At 30.9% G+C, this 21,794-nt stretch overlaps 1 protein-coding gene across 1 annotated transcript; it reads left to right on the top strand.

The window, feature by feature from the left end:
- Window positions 1-20,526: 20,526 nt before the first annotated feature.
- Window positions 20,527-21,491, top strand: PCOAH_00006370 (Uncharacterized protein; the record flags this gene model as incomplete). The annotated part of the gene is made up of 2 exons (XM_020057447.1): window positions 20,527-20,616; window positions 20,796-21,491. 2 exons carry the CDS (start codon window positions 20,527-20,529, stop codon window positions 21,489-21,491), a joined length of 786 nt encoding a protein of 261 aa, XP_019913217.1.
- Window positions 21,492-21,794: the final 303 nt, after the last annotated feature.

A 21,794-nucleotide genomic window follows, 5' to 3' on the forward strand; every position in this document is an offset into this window, starting at 1 on the left:
TGTTCACCCCAATAGTAGTGTGTTCACCCCAAGTAATGGACACCCCAAGTAATGGACACCCCAAGTAATGCATACCCCAAGTAGAGTGTACACCCCAATAGTAGTGTGTTCACCCCAGGGGAACAGTGGTACTCGCCCCCTGAGGGACATTGTGTCCTTGAAAACAATATGCCCCTTATCAGTGTACCTTAGTAATGGAAGGTATATATATGCGTACCATTGTCTGTATATGCCATGCACATGGCACATGGTGCATAACATCATTCATGTTCATGTTCTTGTGTTCTACACATGTGAGAAATAATCACATGGATCGTATAAATAATGACCTGAAATTTTGTATATGGTGTCTATGTGCACATATATGTGTGCGTGCCCATTTTTTTTTTTTTACAATTTTTACACTTTTTGGTATCTACATATAAGGAACAGATTGTAATATTTATTCCATATATAAGTATATTATAATCATATACGTATATATATATATATATACGTATGTATACATGTACATATGTATATATGTGTGATGTATTAGAAAATCATGATTAGGAACTCAGGATTAGGAGAATTTATTAAGGAGCATGATTATGGGGCTCCCATAATGTTCTTTCCTTGAATAATGTTCTTTTTTTTCGCACATACATATGTGTGTGTATATAGATTTTCATGCGGGGAAAAAATCTAATATGAAATAGAAAAAAGATAATAGTATTATAATGTACAATAGTATATATATGTAGCAATGAAGGAAGGAAGAGAATGATTCATGATCAGATCGGAACCCTTAATTTAAACTGCAAAAAGAATAAAAGTAAAATACGTTAATACGTTCATATGCAAAGTATAATATAATTTGTACCTACCAAGGAGGAAGAGAGTGAAGGTAGCTCAAAGCATGGTATAATGTGTATATTTCATGCATGTAATCTTTTCATAATGTGCACATCCCACGAAAAAAAAGAAAAAAAGAAAAAAATAAAAAAAGAAAAAAAGAAAAGGGGAAAAGAGAAAAAAAAAAAAAAAAAAAGGGTGAGAAGGGTATTATTGAGTGATAATAAATGAACAAAAAAAAAAAAAAAGGAAAATGAAAAAAAGGGGTATTAGGAAGGAATTCTTATTATTATTAATAAAAAAAAAAAAAAGAAAGGAGGAGGAAAAAGAGCAAAATACTCCTACCAGTCTATCATAAAAAAAAGGAGTATTCTATACAAAATATGACAGGGTAGAAGTTACATCCATTCCTTTTTATACTGAATGTACAAATGCACGAATAAACATGCATTAATATAAATTCACCATATACACAACAGAAGAAAAATATACATACACCACAAACAACAGCAAACCATGTCACCTAAATCATGACACCAATGGTAAGTAATGATATGCTACACACACATTCATTTCCCACTCGAAATGCACATATATGCACAAGTTGTACCTATAATTCCTTCATATAAAAATTTGGAATAAAAAAAAAAAATAATAATGAATATACATATATATATATACACCTTGCCAATAAAAATTTAAAGGGACCAGGACCAAGTGGATCACTTACATTATTTTCCGAATGGATCTATGATATGTTACAACAAGGCGGATCCCAGCTCTCAGGTGGCGGCAAATTGGCCACTGCATCATGGTCTGACGTAGCTGGGTATACTGATGTCAAAGAATGGCTGCCCACAATTGAGCGTGCATGGAATCTCGTATATCAAATAAAGGAGAGCAGTTCGGGTGATAATAATATCTGTACGTGGTTTTATTATTGGTTGGGATATGTGCTATTTGACGAATGTGGATTAAGTTCAATTTCGCATATTATAAATAAAATATATCAGCAATTAAAAACTCTCCCTGTTGGGGATAAAAATAACTGCAACCTCCCAAATCACCACACTAACAAGGACGACTTCTCTAAAGAAAAAACAAAATTCGACCTCCAACAAGACTACAATCCAAATAAGGATCAATTACAAAAGTATTATAACTCCTGTGGTGGAACCTACAAGGGACAGCACCCTAACACTCCTACGGTTCCTTCCTCTAATTTGAAGGAACATTGTAAGAACGACAATAGTGATTCATATTGTACCAAATTCAAAACTACCTATGAAACATATTGCAGTGGAAATGCATCCGAAGAGGGATGCAAATTAATCAATGAAGCAGGAACTGCAACATTATCTGTATCTGATGGTGGTAGTGGTGCTACCACCCCTATCATCTCCTCCATATTCGGTGTAGTAGGAATACCTGCAATCCTTTTTTCTTTATACAAAGTAAGTACAACAATTATCAATTATAATTTCAATTATGAGTACATAATTATAATTACCACCAAAACCACTACGTATATATATGTATACGACATATATATCTTATATATATGTATATACATATGTATATATATATATATACATATGTGTATATATATACGTACATATGGACATATATATATGTTATATATATATATATATATATATATATATATACGTATATGTATATGTGTGTATGTCTACATGTATATGTACATATTCCTTTCCCCATTCCTTCCTTCCCTTTCTTTCCCTTCCTCCTTTATTTAGTATGACCTTCTACCTTCTGGAATAAAGAACACCTTCTTTGGAGGACGACGAGGAAGCACAAATAACAATAGAAGTAAAAGAAGGTCCGCTGTGGGACGCGACCTAGACACTCTGATAGAGGACATGTCCACAACAACAACAGACGACAATTCAACAATAGGTTACGATTCCACAACATTCGACTCAACAGATGGATCCACTATATATAATGATGAACGATTGGCACGACGACGACCAACTCAAAGACAACTACCACAAAGACAACCACCACAAAGGCAGAAGAGAAATGTACCTTATCAACGCATGTAGAACATCCTTAAAAATGAAAACTGTAAACATGTGAATACAGTTAAAATGAAAACTGTTAAAATATTGACACAGTTAAAATGAAAACTGTGTATAAAATGTGAACACAGTTAAAATGAAAACTGTGTATAAAATGTGAACACAATTAAAAATGTGAAACAGTTCAAATGAAAACTGTAAAAAATGTGAACACACTTAAAATGAAAACTGGAAAAATGAAAACTATAAAATGTGAACACAGTTAAAATGAAAACTGTATAAAATGTGAACACAATTAACATGTTAACCCAGGTAAAATGTGCATTGTGTGAAAGAACGACGAACACTCCGTTAAAATGAAAACTGTAAAACGGAAACTGTAAGGTGGAAACTGTTAATTGAAAACTATGAAATGAAAAACTGTGTAAAATGTGGACACCGTTAAAATGAAAACTGTGTAAAATGACGAACACAGTTACAATGAAAACTGTGTAAAATGTGGACACCGTTAAAATGAAAACTGTGTAAAATGACGAACACAGTTACAATGAAAACTGTGTAAAATGTCAACACCGTTAAAATGAAAACTGTATAAAATGTGAACAGACAGTTAAAATGAAAACTGTATAAAAATGTGAACACAGTTAAAATGAAAACTGTGTAAAATGTGAAAACTGTGTAAAAATGTGAACACAGTTAAAATGAAAACTGTAACAAATGTGAAGACCATTAAGATGAAAACTGTAAAAAATGTGTGTATACAGTTAAAAGGAAAACTGTGTAAAATGTGAACACAGTTAAAAATGAAAACTGTGTAAAATGTGGACACAGTTAAAATGAAAATTACCAAATAAAAAATTGTGTAACATGTGAACACAGTTAAAATGAAAACTGTGTAAAATGTGGTCAGTTAAAATGAAATTTGCTAAAATTAGAAACAATAAATTAACAATCGCGGAGCAGAACAATGCAAAAAAGATTTCTGTTTTTGCCGTCTCTGCTTTGCGAAAAATGTGCAACGTGCGCCAACAAACGCGCGCGAAGCAGTATTACTCGGCGCAAACATACAAGACGTAAAATATCACAAAAAAAACAAGATTTAAAAAAAATAAACAACCATCGATGAAATTAATCTTACGAAAAAAAAATTAAAAATTCGGCGCACAAAAAAAATAAGATTTAAAGAGGAAAGAAGAAAAAAAAAGAAAAAATTTGCTAATCAAAAATAGCTAATTGTACAAATTACGCCCCGCCTAATTACGCGGAGTTTGATCACCTTTTTCGAAAATATTTCTTGTCTTTTTCCTTTTTGCTTCTTTCTTATAAACTTTTTTTTTCAATTCTTTTTCTTTTTCACTTTTTTTTCCTTCTTTCTTTTTTACACTTCAGAAACTTTGTAATGCTCTTCTTTTATATTTCATACTTTTATCGAAGTTAATTCACCTAACACTTGCAAGTCCTTGTATAGTTGTGGGGAAGGGATTATTATATGCTATAGTAATTTATATTATTCCCATTTCTTTCTTTTATCATTTTTATTATTTCAGACATTGTGTTATAGCATATTTTCTGTGGCAATGTGCACTTAAAAAAAAGCGTACGTCCTTATAATGCTTGAGGAAGGGGAAGGAATATTATATATGTGTGACGATAATTTATATTTCTTCGTCTTTGCCCACTCCTTGTATTATTATTTATTCTTCTGAACTGCATAGAGAACATGCACTCGGTGGAATATTCTGTGGTAATGTATTTTAACACGTTGCAGGTTTGTATAGTGAATGAAGGGAGGGAAGGAACGCATTACCTACGTTTGTAACCTATATTGTTTCTTCTCTGTGTATTATTTGATCTTCCTGCACGTGGTGCTCTATTATATATGGTAGAATTATCTGTTGCAGATGCTACTGTCGAAACGTCGGTTGAATCATACGTTGATTCGTATGTTGAGTCTCCCGTTCTGGTGTCGTCTATTAGAGTGTTGTCAAAGTTAGAGCTGGCTGATCTTCTTTTTCTTCCTTTGGGAGAATTGCCACGTAATCCAGAAAATAAATTGGTATACTAAGATAGGAGGGAACGAATGAAAAGGGGACGATGGGAATATATGTAGCACATACCGCATATATATGTAACTGAAAGCATTTCTTTTTTTTTTTTTTTTATATTTTTATTATTATTATTCATATAAAAATAATGCTGAAAAAAATATTATTATTTATATTTTTACTGTAATTATAATTACCTTATATAAAAAAAAGCTGACCACTGGAACTGCTATTGCACCAAGTGAGGAAGACACGATAGGAGCGGTAGGATTGGTGGTTCCGGAGGAAGAAGTTCCTTCATCCTGTGATCCTTGACTGTCTGACGACCCGTCCTGACGTGTTGCACTCCTTTCTTTTGTAACTGCTGCCTCCGACGCTCCACCTTCGAATTGAGTTAGTAGTTGTGATGGTGCTGGAATGCTCTTTTCGCCAATACTAATATTTTTGCATACTTGTTTGAAGAGGGTACAATATTGTGCCTGCCCAGTGTTCCTCTCTGTTCCTGGTTTGCATACATTATCCATTTTAGTGCAGGATTCCTTAGCATGCGTCAGATATTGTTTATATTGTTCAAAACATGCACTTCTGTTTTTTGTTATTGCACCCTGTATTGCTGTGTAGTCCTGGGAGTAGTCAAATAATATTTTCCTGTTCTTAAATTCTTCTCTGTTATCACTATGGACCAAAAAACAGCTGTTCAATTTATTCTCATGAGTATGTATTGCAGCGCGCACTCCATCCACAGTATTCTTGAATTCGCTATCGTCTTTATGTGAATATATTTTAGACAATATGTCACCCACGTAATAATGAAGAAATTTACACTCTTCCGTAATCTCATCCTTATCCCGCTGTACTTCCCTCACATAACATAATGCCCTCATAATTTTACCAAGAATATCATTATTTTTAATATATTCTTCTAAGTTATACTTTAATTTCCTACAGCAATCTCCTCCATAATTTTCGGCCTTCTCATTTAACTCATTGTACATTTTCTTCGACGTTAACTTATTTAAACATTCCTCCTACACATGTAATAGGTAAAATATATATGTCTGTATATCTCACATCTTCTAGTACCATACACTGGGGAACATACTGCGTACATATTACAGTACTGTTCATTCTTAAAATGAAAGGAGTAACAACAAAAACCCTTACCGTTGTCTCCACTTCTGGTGCCATGTTTTAATGGTACATTTTTATTTATGTAATGAAATTTATATTCAAAAATGTGTTCTTCCTATATATTTACACTGAATACATGTGTAAGCATTCCAGTCATTCTATAATGATTGTAGTTAATGAATACATCATATGTAAAATTTTAATTTTTCTCACTAGCGCACATTGTTAAATTTTCAAAGAGTTGTAACACATTACATAAGTGCACTAAATCATTATATATCGTCAACTCCAACGAAGAATAAATGTGTTAAGGAGTATGAAAATAGGAGGGGGGCCATGGTCACATTTCTTATATAGTGCTTATTCACGTTACTACAGGAATACTGAATTATACTTGATTCCTCTGAATAGTGTATTATTGTTCCTACCATTCAGTTATTTACTATATAAGTAATCTTCTCATAGTGAAAAAATTTTAACCGTTATATTAGGACTATATAAGAATATTCCATACCATCCGTTCAGAATTATTATAAAAACCTTCTTACATAATGCATATATTTATTTTATATTGAGCACTTTTTACTTTTTCCTTTACTCCTATGCATATATTAATGTTCCTTACTGAACATATATACATAGAAAGAGAGAAATATGCAAAGCATAGAAATATATGTGCAACATGTGTAACGTGGAATATGTGTAATACGTGTAATACCTGTAATATGTGATTCATTCATTAATTTTTATTATTTTAAAAATTTGTTGTTGTTGTTGCTGCTGCTTTGTGTCTTTGTTGCCTTTGCTGCCGCTGCTGTTCACCACCCCCATCTTTACTTTCTTTTCTGTCCTTTCCTTCTACTATTACTTGTTTCCCTTTCCTTCTTCTTTCTTTAATAAAAAGAGAGAGGAAGTGAGAAGAAGGGAATTTATTTAATATAAGGAACAGAATATTCTGTCATGGAATCGCCCGTGGTGGAATATGTTTCCGTTTCTGAAACTTCCTCTAAATAATCGGTAGAATCCTCAGCTTCCATATCCGAGTCATCCCTAATGGCGGATCTTCTTTTTTTTCTTTTGCCCTTAGGAGAAGTGCCTTGTAGTCCAGAAAATAAGGAAGTGTACTAAAATAAAAGGAAGTGGAGGGAAAGGAAAAATAGAGAAGGAACCATATATAGATACATAGGACGTATATATTACCGTACATTTTAACATTCATTTTTAAATAAATATATATATATATATATGAATAATAATAATTATTATTATTTTTATTTATACTGCAATAATTATTACTTTGTATAAGAGGAAAAAGATCGTGGGAAGTCCTACTGCTCCAATAGCAGAGGGGATAATAGTGGTGTAAAGGGGTGGTGATGAACCACCTGCTTCACCCACTTCAGCTGCGACAGCGTCTGCTACAGCCTTTGTTGTAGCAGACGCTGCTATGGCAGCTGCGGCAGCTGCCGCTGGAGTACCAGCACCAGCAATACCACCTATCCCAGGAATAGCACCACCAATACCAGGTGAACTCCTTTCACCCTGTTCACCTGTTTCACCCCTATCACCTGCTGGAACTAAAAAAAAAAATTAGTAACAAAATGTGAATAATGCAAAATGTAATGAAGAATAATACCAACCTAGAGTGTTATGCCTACACGGGGCGCGTATATGAGGGTGCAAGTGCTTCTTCTTTTCTTCTTTTCTTGTATGTGTTTTCTTTGCATTTTTTCTTCTCTATTGGGATGCTTTTTCTTCCCTGGTTATATATATACTTACCTACTACACCACTAGTGGAGGTACCCGTCGTGGCTCCGGAGGTTCCTTCTGCAGGAGGAGTTTCTTGTTGTGGCTGGTGGGATGTCGGCCCCCCTCCCTCCCGCGGTAATTGTGGAGGTTGAGGTTGTTGTTGTTGTTGCGAAGATTGTAGCCCCTGAGCTTGTAGTTTATTCTGCTTTTCGTCCTGTTCAAGACTAGCTTGAATTTCCTCCTTTGTCTTACACGTCACCTGATTCTTTAACTGTTCCAGTAGGTTCTTTGCGCTCTGAGGATTCCGAACTCCTCTATTCCCTATTATTCCATAGTACTCAGTGCAATATTCTCCCTCTTTCTACTTTGTGCATTTTTCCTCCGTACTTCTGTATGCACAGAGCAGTTCCTCCCTATACTGTCCACATGGTCCACTGGGTGAATTCTTCCCGTTCTGTATTTTACCTCTCACTTGGGTATAATTCTTAAAATAATCGTACAACAGTTTCAATTTCTGAAACTCTTCTCTGGTTACACTGGGACATATACACGAGTATCTTCCCCGGTTTCCCTCGTATCCTAGTAAACTGCAAATATTTCCTACTGCATCGTTAAAATCATCGTCCCTCTCTATACAACCGGATAGAACTCCTCCTAGCCAATAATAGAAAGTAAAACAATCCAAGCCTATTGGTTTCTTCCTTTCGCATTTATTCTTCATACTACACCATACCCTCGCTATGTTCTCTGCTACCTTATGGACATCATTACAATGGGTGAGAGCAAGTTCCAATTTCTCCTTTTTTTGTGTACACTCCCCATTGCACATACCCTTTTTTGCTTCGTCATCGTACTTCTTATAGTACAGATCCTGTGTGCTCCGTCGCTCAAGACATAATTTCTATAAATTCAAGAGGAAGTATATGCACACTATGCTATGTACATATAGCCCAGTACATTATGTACTCTATGGAATATTCATTAAGAACTGTACGTTCTTTCATTCTTCCTGATAATTCTCCTACTTCTGTCATTCCTTCTTCTCTGTTGTAGTACTTTGGTTTATATAACAAATTTTATCCTAACATATGTGTATACAATCATTATATATATGCACTTCTCTCCTAAGGTATATATTTCCCATTATATATTCTTTTTCTTTTTTTAATTCATATTTATTTATGTGATTATATACTGAATTCTTTATTTTTTTTTTTTCTGTATGAGATATTTTCTTCTTCTTTTTCCGCCCTTTCCCTAAATTTATTGTACTTCCCCTGTGAACTCATGCCTATTACTATATTATTCTTTCATTATTTTTATTTGATTCTTCTTTCCCTTTTTCTTTAAATTATAACTTTTTCCTTTTAAAATGAAAAATTCTTTTTCCTTTCTTAAAGTGAAAAAATTTCTAAAAAATATTAGGTTATTCTGGATTGGAGGAGCACCCATTTTACAAATTAGAACATTTTATTAAGGATGTTTCTCCCACATGGAACACATATACATATATATATATATAGTATACATATATATATTTATTCCATCTATTGCGCACTTCTTGCTCTTTCCCTCCCCCTTTTTCTTAATTTATATTTATACTTTCAGAAATTGGGTGGGATTTTTTTTCTTTTTCTTTTTCGTTTTCTTTTTAGGTGTACAATGTTGCGTTGTGCATGTGCATGTGTTCACATGTGCAACTATTTCTACATAAAATTTTGTACTAAGAATGTGTGTTGTGCTTTATATATGTATTCATGCAGAATGTACACATGTGTGAAATGTGAACATTTTTTACCCCTTTTCATATGAAATATGAAGGAATATTGTACTTTTGCTTTTTTTTTTTTTTCTTTTTTTCTTTTTCCTCTAGTAGTTTGTATATTTTTTCTTGTCATTCCATAAGCAGTGGGATTGTGCATTAAGTGTACATATTGTGCATTTCACATATGTACAGAGTACTTTACCCCTTTCCCTTTCTCAAGTGCGTATATATTTATTCAAGTTGTTCAAATGACAAAGAAAATTAATTGTGTACATATATAAAAAAAAAAGAAGAGGGAACAAGGGATCTATACGAAATTATTTATGAATACGAATGTTTATATATATATATATACAGTTTTGCCATAATAATAGTGTTATGCTCCTTTTCTCCCGCTTATATGGTAATACAGCTTCATTGCTCCTTTTTAAAATTATAATTCTTCCTTACCTTTCCTAATGGGAAAATTCTAAGTTTTACTAATAACACTTCTCTTTATCATAAATCCCTCGCTCTGTTTTTATTATTTATGGTCGTTCAGAAATAAGAATTCCTTTTTTTTTCTTTTCCCTTCTTTTCCTTTAAAATACATAAATACTCCTTTGCGAAAAGGTCAGTACCTTTTTTCCTTTTTCCGCACCCTTCGTTTGGGAGAGAGTATTTATTCCTTTCCTGTCCTTTCCCCTGAACGAGGGAATTGTTGTTCCCTTCCTTTCTTTCATTCTCATTAGGAAGGTAATGTTGTTCATTTCCTTCAGGAAAGTAACCTTCCCTTTTCTTTCCTTAGGGAAGGTAATGTTCCCTTTCCTTCCCCTGGGAAGTTGTCCTTTTCCCCTCTAGGAAGTTATTCCTTCCCTCCTTAGGAAGTCACTTCCTTCACCCAAGGCAGGGTACAACATTCCTTCCCTTCTCTTCAAGGAAGGTAATGTTGTTCCTCCCTTGGGGGAAGGTATTGTTATTCCCTTCTTCAACAAGGAGGGATGTTGTTCCCTTCCCCTAAAGTGTCTACTTTAACTAAAGTGTTCACCTTCCCCTGGAAAGTATCCTTCTTCTTTCTTCTTAGGAAGGTTACTTCTTTCCCTTGGGAAAGTTGTTCCCCTTTGGGGAAGGTAATGTTCTTTCCTCAAAGACGAATTGTTCCCTTCCTTTCCCTTTGGGGGAAGATAATGTTCCTTTCCCCTCTAGGAAGTTGTTCGTTCTTCCTTCCTTTCTTTTTAGAAATGGTGCAACTTATGGGTCTAACACATATGTTTGTGTGTGTGTGTACACGTTCATTAGGAAGGTAATAGTGTGGAAGTAGGGTTGAAGGTATGTGGGACCCGGGTTTTGGGTAAGGGGTATAGGATTCGTGTTAAATTTTCATTTTTGTTGTATATACTATAAGGAGCATAATAATTATATTATAGTTATAGTACATATAACAACAGAAGCACGTTGTACGAGATAGTCATATTTCTCAATAATTTTGAAAATTGAACAGTCACCCAAAAGATTTTCGCCCGAATAACAGTATAGTAACTGCAAATTTTCGCTTTAATTAACACCCTAGGATCTTTTCGTTCATTATAATTTTGTTCTGTATTTGTCCCACATATACATATATTTGCGCTTATATTCTGTACTATTATAAGGTTATTTAATAATTTGCTTGTGAAAGATTGAATCACCAAAAGCGCCATTTTTATTTTACGCCATTTTTCCTTTTATACAATTGTTAATTTCTACATATTGAAAAAAAAATTTCCCGTTGATAAGTATAGCAAAAAGAAATGGAATGTAAAATAAACATAGACAAGTTCGAATTCTGCGCTTAAGAGGAAAAATTCAATTATTCACCACCGTTCCTCCTTTTTAAAATATGATTATATAGAATTCAACAAAACAAAAATTTTTATTTGGGGTCTAAGGAGAACATATGTACAACACTTCAAATTATATAGAGGGCTTGCTATTCGTTTCTTATCTGTTCAATATTAAATGCATTATTATATGCTCACTTTCCTTTTTTTTCTTTTTTAAGAAACATGGAAGGGTACATATATAAATTCTTTTAATTTTATATATTTGTGGTTCTTATAATAAAAAAAAAGTTTGAAGGATGGAAATTACTTCTTTCCATATTCAAATTTTATTTCTCCATTATTTTTTTTTTCTTTTCCGCAAATGAAATTTTATTTTAAATAATATGTTTTCAACAATATAGAGTATATATTTTAATTTTATAGAAAATGCATAAAAATCTATGAGTAAAATGAATAATAATTCTGTGGCACATTGTTAAAAGGGAAAAAAAGAATGCTCCCCCTAACAAAAAAATTTTTTACGCGGTTCCGTAATATGCATGTAAGAGAAATAACATTGCTCACATATATATAGACCATATAGAAAAGGAATAGAACAAAATGGAACAAACTGACGGGGCACATGCTTACACTTACACTATTTATGTGAGTTCTCGTATGCATATAGTAGCGACAACTATTCATTTACCTGTGCAATTTAATATTCTCCATATTTATATTTCCTCCATGCATATTCTGTACATTCTTATTTTGTATATTTGTATATATCACATAAACATTTTAAATAATTCTCACAGTTTATTAGCAGTTTTATTCCACGATAAAGAAATTATTCATATGTAACTAATATCCTATGTTTTTGAACACAAAAAAGCTACTTAACCTAAAACATGAAACTAGAAACTCCAAACCTGAAACATTTAGCCCAATCCTAATCCTATACTATGAAAACAAGTTATACTAGTATTTATAAAAATTAGTAACAAAATTATGTATTTTTTTTTTTTTTTTGGATTATTATTTGAATAGGAAGATATAGTTGTAATAATAGTTGGTGTTCCCATATGTGAACATATATATTTTTTCATTCATTTATTGCATTCTCAATTTCAAAATAATAAAATAAGTACATTTATAATTCTCGATATATCTGATTTATGTGATGGTAATATTTATGAAATTATAAGAGTCGGACACGAATTGGGGGATTCCATTATATTCATATAATTAACGTGAATTTGATATATTAGTTATGGATAGGTAATGTATATACGTAACAGAAATAAATTTTTATATTATGAACATTTTATTTTTCTTATATATGAAATGATTATTGGAGTACTATGGAACAAAAGACAAAGGTAAATAGAGTCCTTTTTTTTTTTTTTTTTTTAACAATAACCTTATTATTCTTATTGTTCCTTGTTTAATTATTATAAATATAGAATTTCAAGTATGTCTAATAATATTTTGTTCTAATATTTATTTATCGTAAAATGTAATTTTTTCTTTTATTAGGAAAGTTTCGTAAATTCATATGGAGAATACAAAGAAAAGATAGGGCCTGATTCTACCAATACTATTATATATACTGAAGAGTGCAGCAGTATTGTATCAGAATATAAGAAAAATCAGGATATCTCAATTGAAAATCATCATTGCAGAAATGCTATGCGTCATTTATTATATACAGCTGGTTCTTTTGCATCAAAATATAATGATGATACATGTGTGTACTTGTATTATTGGATATACCACGATTTATTGAACGGGATTAAGAGTGACGTTGCGTTAGAATTATACAGAAGATTTATAGAAAGGTATTTAAGTATAAATGACGCTGATAATTTGTGTGTAAAATATTTGGTTAATCCTAATGATATACTGAAGAAGTCTGCAGAAATAGTGGAACTGTACGAGACGTTCAATAATAACTCCCATAAATATGACCCTAATATCGCAAAGAAGTGTTCAGAGTTATATACAGAATATGAAAAAGAGTGTCCCAAAAAGGATGACTATTATTTATGTAGGGAATTCCCGAAAATTAAGAAAATATGTGATGAAAAGATCAAGTCTGATCATAATCATGGAGGTGTAGGGATAATATTACCCCCTGCTGCTGTACATTATCTTCGTAATGTTCTACTAATTCCTATGATCAAACTAACAGCATTGTTTTTACTTCTATTTTTACTATATAAGGTTACATTATTTTTTATTTGTCAATCAACAGTAGATATTTTTAATATATATTATTGCATATTTTAATTTAAAAAAAAAATGAATGAATAAGCGACATACATTTATGATTCATATCATTTATTTACAATATATAGTTTACTCCCATTGGATCATTAATACATCGTCGGAAGAAAAGAAGAAAAAGTGTATTTTCCGAAAATCTGTTTGACAGTACTAGCACATTATTCACTACTTCCTCCACAATGAGTGGCACAGAGGAAAGTACAGCGTATAGTGTAGGTTACGAGTCCTCAACCGATTCCTATGGATGGTTAACACAATAATGAATGTGTAAAGTGCCATTAATATGAAACATAAAATTTGCGCGGAAGAGTGTACAAATTTCAGTCATGCAATAGTACAGGGCTTAATTGAACATATGGTCCATGTATATTTAGACATGGTACAAATTTTTAGTTATGTGCAATGTGATACACAGAGTATTCTAAGTCATACCTCCAATTTATTCTATGATATATATTAATAATGATGAAATCTAAATTTATGTAATAAATTCATTTTGAATATGCAGTAGATATTAATGCATTATATGTAAAGGTATCAAGGAATGATATAAATTTGATCTTATATTTTCCTAAGTAGCAATTATTATAATGATCCCTGTACCCACTACTTATTTGGAAAACATAATATTTTAATAGGAAAAATGTGGACGTTTCCTTTAAAATTGTGTACTCATTATGAAGTGCTTCCCTTATGCCACAGTGAAACATATTTCTTTTAAGAAATTTTCCCAATTTCAGGACGTATATGAAGAATTCCTGTGTTATTTACTAGTACAGGACAAATGAAAAATGTGTATTCATCAAATATAAATAATAATAAATGTGCCCATGCTTCTGTTTACACTCGTATAATAATCACAAAATTTCCGCATTCCCTGTACTTCTAACTCTATTTTTCCTTATATTTTTATTCTCCCCTTTACATTTTCCGCCCTTTATATTTATTATGGTACAATACTTACTCATTATAGTTACATATTACATATTATATATTTGTCCAGCATCATAAATTTCTCCCTGTAATTATGGTGGAACTACTCCTTTTACTTATTTTACATATATAATTACTATTATATCATAATATGTACTGTAAATACTGTTATACATTCACACATATCAATACAATACTATTTGAAACTTTAAAACTCTTAATTTTTGTTCTCTATAATTAATATAAAAAAAAAATTAGAAAAATACTCAATGTATAGAATTCAGTACATGAAACATTGACGCCTTACGGAATGTTATCCTCCGAAACAATTCATAGCTTCATCAACCATAAATTTTGGACGTGCTTCTTTCCTTTTTCGCTTAAAATAAACTGTAAGCCTATTCCATAAATGTTCACTTTAAAAGACCTGTTTAATTTTTTAAAATTCTCCTTTATGAATAATATCTTCCCTTATAAAAAAAACCAATATTTTAGTATTTAAATAGTAAAGGTCTCATCAAACATGAAAGGTACGAACAATGTACTGCTTTTTCATAGGCACTACAAGTATAACAAATTCTGCTACAGCCTCCATCCACGCGCAAAGCTATAAGTTAAACATAAATATATCCATTATATTCATAATATTTCCAAAAATAAGAATGCGGAACAAATAATATTCCATGCAGAACTTATTTTATTCATTATACATAATTCATGTTACCTAAAAAAATATAATTCCTGCACAATTTCTTAACATCTCTTAAGTGATGACGCGTCCTAAACTGCCCGCTTCCCTCATTCTATGAAGAATGAAAATTCTATTCTATGCACTCATGGTAAAATGCCCCACGCACGTAATATACATATTTCCCATGAAAATACTTTTATACACATTTAAATCGTTAAATAAAGTGAAAAACGTAGTTCACCCTTTACAGCAAAAATGCTATGTTCACATACTTCCTTCTTAATTTGAGAAAAATAAAAAAAAAAAGGAACATTTGCAGATAATCATAATGAAATATTATGAATAAAATGAAAATTAACTTCTTATACGCACATAAACTAATGTTAAAATATGCTAATATGTTACCTGCACGGGTATGTGCATTTCTTCTCCACAAAAAAACACATCGCCAACTTGAACAGTTGCATAAACAAAAAAAAATAATCAACAAAAACATGAAATGAAAATGTTCCCGTATTTTGAAGTAGATTTTAACAAAAAAAAAAATAGTAACATAACACATAAAAAGGCTTATTATGATTAATGTCATTTTTTTCTTCTTTTTCTCACTTCTTAAAAAATTCCAAAACTTCTTCATAAAAAATGTACCACTTGCTAGACAATTTTTCTTCAACATGTTACGTACCCTCGAGTGAAAATAATTTTAGTAATTTAAATGGATGTACTTATTTTAAAGAGAAAAATTAGTACCCATAAATCCATGTAGAACTTCCTTTAAACATTACCTTTCTATAAGGACTTATTCGAATTTTCACATAGTATTAGTATGCCCATTATGGATAATAGTAGACAAGGAAAACATCCTGATTTTGTTAAAAAAGCAATGACACATCCGGATATGAAAATTACGATATATAGCGAATATCTTAAGAATTTTCTCCTAAGCGACAAATTTACAGATATGTGTTCATTAAGGGTTGCATTATCCAAGTCCTTATTTATAGAACTAAAGAATTTAGAAATTTTCCTTTTACAAGTGTTATCTCGACTTCCGCATTGTTCACACTTACTGTAATCGTTCTCCACAGATGTTTTACTTTTTCCCAATATGGGAGGAACATCCTTTTTTAGTCCTTTGTTATAAAGCTTTTCCTTTTCTTCCTCATTTTTAGATAAAGGTGTTCCTATTTCGGCAGATTTATCCTCTCCTCCATTATCAAATTCTGTTTTCTCACTAAAATGTGGTATATTTGTGCCCAATCCAGTAACAGTTCCATCATTTATGTGTTCAGTTTTTGCCAATAATCGATTATTCCCTAAGCCTAATGGATTCTCTGATTCATACTTCTCTTTTGTAGACCTATCAAATATAAACTAGAAAGAAAAAAAAAAAAGACATATTTTCATAGCATTTCGAAAAATATTTATTTCCGTATGGTAAAATGTTAAATTTAACAATGACACATGCACGAACTAAAATAAGTGTATATTTGTAGCTATATTATTTTATACCGCGCTCTTGTAATAATGCCATATCAATGTTAAAAGGAAAAAGAAGAAAGCACTTTTTGCATACTTGAGGAAGTTAGGACCTTTTTCCATAACATACTTCTTCAATTTTATTACACACACATTAAGATAAAAGGCGATAACATGGTTATTTTTTCGGATATAAAAATTGTGTATGTGAATTATTGCGCTTCCTTCCTCACCATGTTCAGAATTTCTTTAATGTATAAATTTGTCATGTATACAGTGAACTGTCCTTATATTAAAAGGAAGGGTAAGAAAAAATTGAAATTCTTCTAATAAATTCCGTACACTTTTCGAAATCAGTTAATTACAAAAAAGAGAACTATATTTAGAAATAGTACGCTACCGTACTTAATTTTAAAGTTTATATAGGGCCTTCCCCACTATTATTTCTGCAAAAACCAGTTCTATTTATATTGTAAGTTAATAGCTTAGAAATGAGGTAAGTGTAATATTAACTACTACTGTAGAATATTATTAACGGAAAGGAAAATCCTTCCATTTTCATTATATATTTGCGCGCTAATACATATTTCGTTTTTACCTTATAAAAGCATATAATGTCATGTATAGCAGTAACATTTTATGAATCACGCCTCACTAAATCAATGAACATAAAAAGAATCGGGAAAATGGATGATTAAAAAAACTGATTTCTATTTTTATGCATATAATGTAGGCCTTTATTCATTTTTTCTGTTTTCTGTTTTTCCTTTAAATAAAACCTTAATTTCATATTTTTAAGAAAACGCGAAGGGCGCGAAAACAATATAGTGGAAAACTATTTGTAACCGTTAAACGTTCACGAGGAAATTTTTCTATGGAAATATAAGCATAATAATAATTTAACTTTTTCCTTATGAAATATTTTTTTATCGAGAACAATTTTGAACGGAATTCAGAATTTTTTCTTCTTTTATATATGCATACTACGAATAATACATTTTTTATAGTGAAAAGTTAAACAGTTGGAAAAAATGAAAAATTGATATGTAAGCGAAACGCGCCATTAAAGACAAAAAAAATTTATATTATAAATAACTGTATTATGGACTACACCATTTTAATGTATAATCATGAATACGGTACTTGCCGAGGAATTACTAGGGGAGTTAATTCACTGCTCTTATGTACATATATCCATGCATCCAAACATTTCGTTATAACTTAGGACAGCAAAGGAAATCTCCTAGAGCCCCTTGAAACGATCCCAAAGGTTATATATTTTCCTATGCTTCTAAAGTAGTACCAATGATAATGTCAAAAAAATGTACCCTTGAGCACAGAAGGATGACAGTGCACTTGAAGCATTTAAATGCTGTCTATAATGTATTCATTTATGAAAACCAGTATTTAGCTCCTTACCACACTCTTATGATGATTGATAACAATTGAGCTCGTCTTAAAATGCACAGTTACCTTTCAGACTCCACTATTTGAAATGCAAAACGTTCACTATTTTTATAGAAATATAATTATCACCTACCCAGGTTTTGCAAATCGTGCAAAAAACCATTCCCTGTAGAATAGTCAGTGTTAACATTTCCACAACGACTTGATCACGTACGTCTAGGCACACAACATTACGATTTAAACAAATAAAGTGGAGAAAAAAAAAGAGGAAAAGACAAAGCATTTCGACCCTAAACACATCAATAAACAGTTATTGTTGCAAAGCAAAATAACGAATTCCTTAAATAATCTTCCATTGTTGATTAAAACAGGATGAGCATCCACATGTTACAGTTTTGTAAGCGAGATATAAGTACGCATAAAATTATTAACGACGTAAACGTGGAAAATGTTTCAGAATGAATTATTCGTTTCCGTCTTTTTATTAGCAATAAAAAAGGATTTTAGTTTATCATATCAGTATACCTTACGGTTTTTATTACGGAACCCTCAAAATATTATTTTAATATGACACATTGTGTACAATGTTAAAAAATGTCAATTATTCTGTTATTAGTTTACACGGTTTTCAACATATTCACTTGTAAGTACACAATTCTAAAAATAATGTTATAATTAAAGCAGCATAATAGAAAAAATGGCAATAAGGGAATTAAAATATATTTCGTTTATGCATAAATAATTTCTTCCTTTTTATTTTTATTACCATTTTTTGAAATAATAACAAATTAATCGCGCGCGATCTGGTCGGAAAAAATTATTATTTACCATAAAGAATGTAAACAAAAAAAAAAAAATTTTAATGCAAACAACTAAACTAATATGGTATAAAATTCGCAAAAAAATAAAAGAAAACGAAAAAATATATTTTGATAAATATTATATTTTTTAAACAGAAAAATTAGTTTTTTATCACCCATTTGAGCTTCGCGCTTGGGACAATTCTATGAAATATATATTAATGTAAAAATTTCCCTATGCCATTTTTGCATAATACAAATTAAAAGCGGGGCAGAAAAAAAAAAATGACTTTGTGAATATATATATACACAGTGTTGCATTTTTATTTAGAAATATAATTAAATTTAATAATATTTAATTTATCTAATTACAATGTTTTACTTTTGCTCTTTATAATTCAGAACAAAATAGTTATAAAATGGATAACAAATATTCGAAAGAGCATTTTTCATTAGGAAACCAACAATTCATTTTGATCATAAATGATGGGAATTTAAAATAAAGGGCGGTATTATGAAGTGTTGGTAAATTAAAAAATATATATATATATGTATATGATATATGTAAAATTATGAAGTTGTGATGAGAGTATAAGCTTTTTTTTGTGCTACATGAATTTGAATTTCGAAATGTTTATTATGCTCCTTTTCCATTTCAAAATAAATGGGACTATTAGATAATTCCATCGTACCTATAATGTGCCTTTCCTTCTCAAATATTTACTTTTTTCCGTAGATCTATATTTTCCAAATTCATTAATAAAATATATGTACATTTAAAATTTTCCTTTTCTTTTTTGTCTATAATTCTGAGTTACGTAATCGTTATTATTAGAACAATTTACTGCGAATATGTTCTAATAATACATTTCGTATGAGACCAATTTTGACAAGTACGTAGACACAAATTTTGAGTATATATAAAATTTACCTCTGTGTTTCATATTATATTATTATTGCGAACAATTTTCATTAGAAGCTTATGACCGACCTTTTACATGGAGAACTAAATTATATATTCCTTTTAATTATTTATTTAAGGACTTAACATAAATTGAGGTGTCCCCCTTATTCATTAATTATAAATATGTGTGATAATGGAAATATGCGAAAATGCTAAGACTTTTTAAGGAGCATATTTTACATTTATACAAAAGCGAAGCGAACATTATTTGAAGATACCTAATTAGATTTATTTTCTGCTTAAAAGCCTTCTTATTGTGTATACTATAAGTTAATAGATTTATATAATCCCCTTTTTTTTTTTTTTTTTGTCCCTTAATTTTGCTCCTTTTTAGTATGTCTATTACCACTGCGTTATATTTTATGTAGCATTCTGAATGATATATAATATGTTCCATGTATAATGTAGTGCAGAAAATCTAATCAATTATCACTGATTAAATTTGCATAGAAGTGCACATTCTATTTTTCATGGTTTTAAAAATATAATAATGTGTTATCTTGCTTTATATGATATACAATCTTTGCTTTATTTTGAAAGTAGCGCGAAATAGAAAAAAAAAACAATATACATTACGAAGTATTTTTTATAACAGAAATTCCGTATCTTAAAGATGAATTCTTCCAAGAAAAGCTTTGCAAGATTCTTCTTTCTTGGGCAATCCATTGCATCGATGTTTTTCATCGTGTACGTGATGCTACCGGTAAAATATGTAGAACATCTAAGCTAAACTATCTTTTTACTTTACGTACATTTATTGCACGGAATTATTTACTCTGATAACATGAGTTATTGGAGACGATTATTTATTTCTTCTAATGCAATGAGCGCAAAATAAAAAACTGTAACATGATTCCGAACTCCTTTTTCACCTCCCCGTAGAACATATCGCTGCTTCCGAATACACCCAAGTCACAAGTGCTTTCAAGCCGTCCACATTATTTAAGGAATTTAGCGCAGTTATATCCAAGTGGAAATCACAGCTCAGGCAAAAATAAAGAAAAAAAAAAGGCACGTAGTGTTGAAGGAGTGGTCTCGAAAATATTTTTTGGAAGACGTAAAAAAAAGTCCAATAAAAGCAACAGGGGCGAACCTTCTGAATATCAATCAAATGATGCACAACAGAGTATTCAAAGAGAAGAAAAACAATTAACAGAAGAAGAAATAAAGGAATTGATAAACTCTTTAGAATTATATCCACAGATGACCCAAATTCGTAAAGTATGGTTGCAAGTGTGTAGAAACGAAGTAAATAAATTTTATGATACTATAACTCACTTCTTTACCTTATATGATGAAATAAGGTATAGGTATAAAGTGAGAAAAGATACCTTTAGAAAAAATATCTGGGAATATTTTGACGAAATAGCAATAAAACAACTACAAAGCAAAGAAATTTATTTTGGAAAACTCATTAATGATCTCATTAAGGAGAAACCCATAACGAAAAATGAACTTAAGATTTTGACTGAACAGTATAAAATTGCATGCACTGAATTAAGAGAAAAGCTATTCAGTATGTGCCAAGTTGAAATAGCTCAAGTTATGATGCAGTTACCGTGGTGGAAGAATTTTTAGTGCCCAACAGAACAAATTTGTAATATTTGAACATATATTTTCTCCTGAAAGTATGGGAGAGAAATATGTATATATATATATTTTTCCAAATAATGATAATTATTGTAATGTAGTATTATTTGTAGTTTAATTTTAATATTATTTTTTGCCTCTTCACCGATACATCTTGCCTTTTAAATCTTTTTTTTTGTTTTTCTGAATTATTTTCATCATTTATATGCAGCATATATTGCCAATACAAAACGTCTTAAATGGCTGTTTTAATGCTTTAATCAAATTATGCCTTAAAAAACAACAACTCTT

This window comes from Plasmodium coatneyi, chromosome 4 (assembly GCF_001680005.1).
Source record: "Plasmodium coatneyi strain Hackeri chromosome 4, complete sequence".
In the NCBI taxonomy this organism is placed as follows: Eukaryota; Apicomplexa; class Aconoidasida; order Haemosporida; family Plasmodiidae; genus Plasmodium; species Plasmodium coatneyi.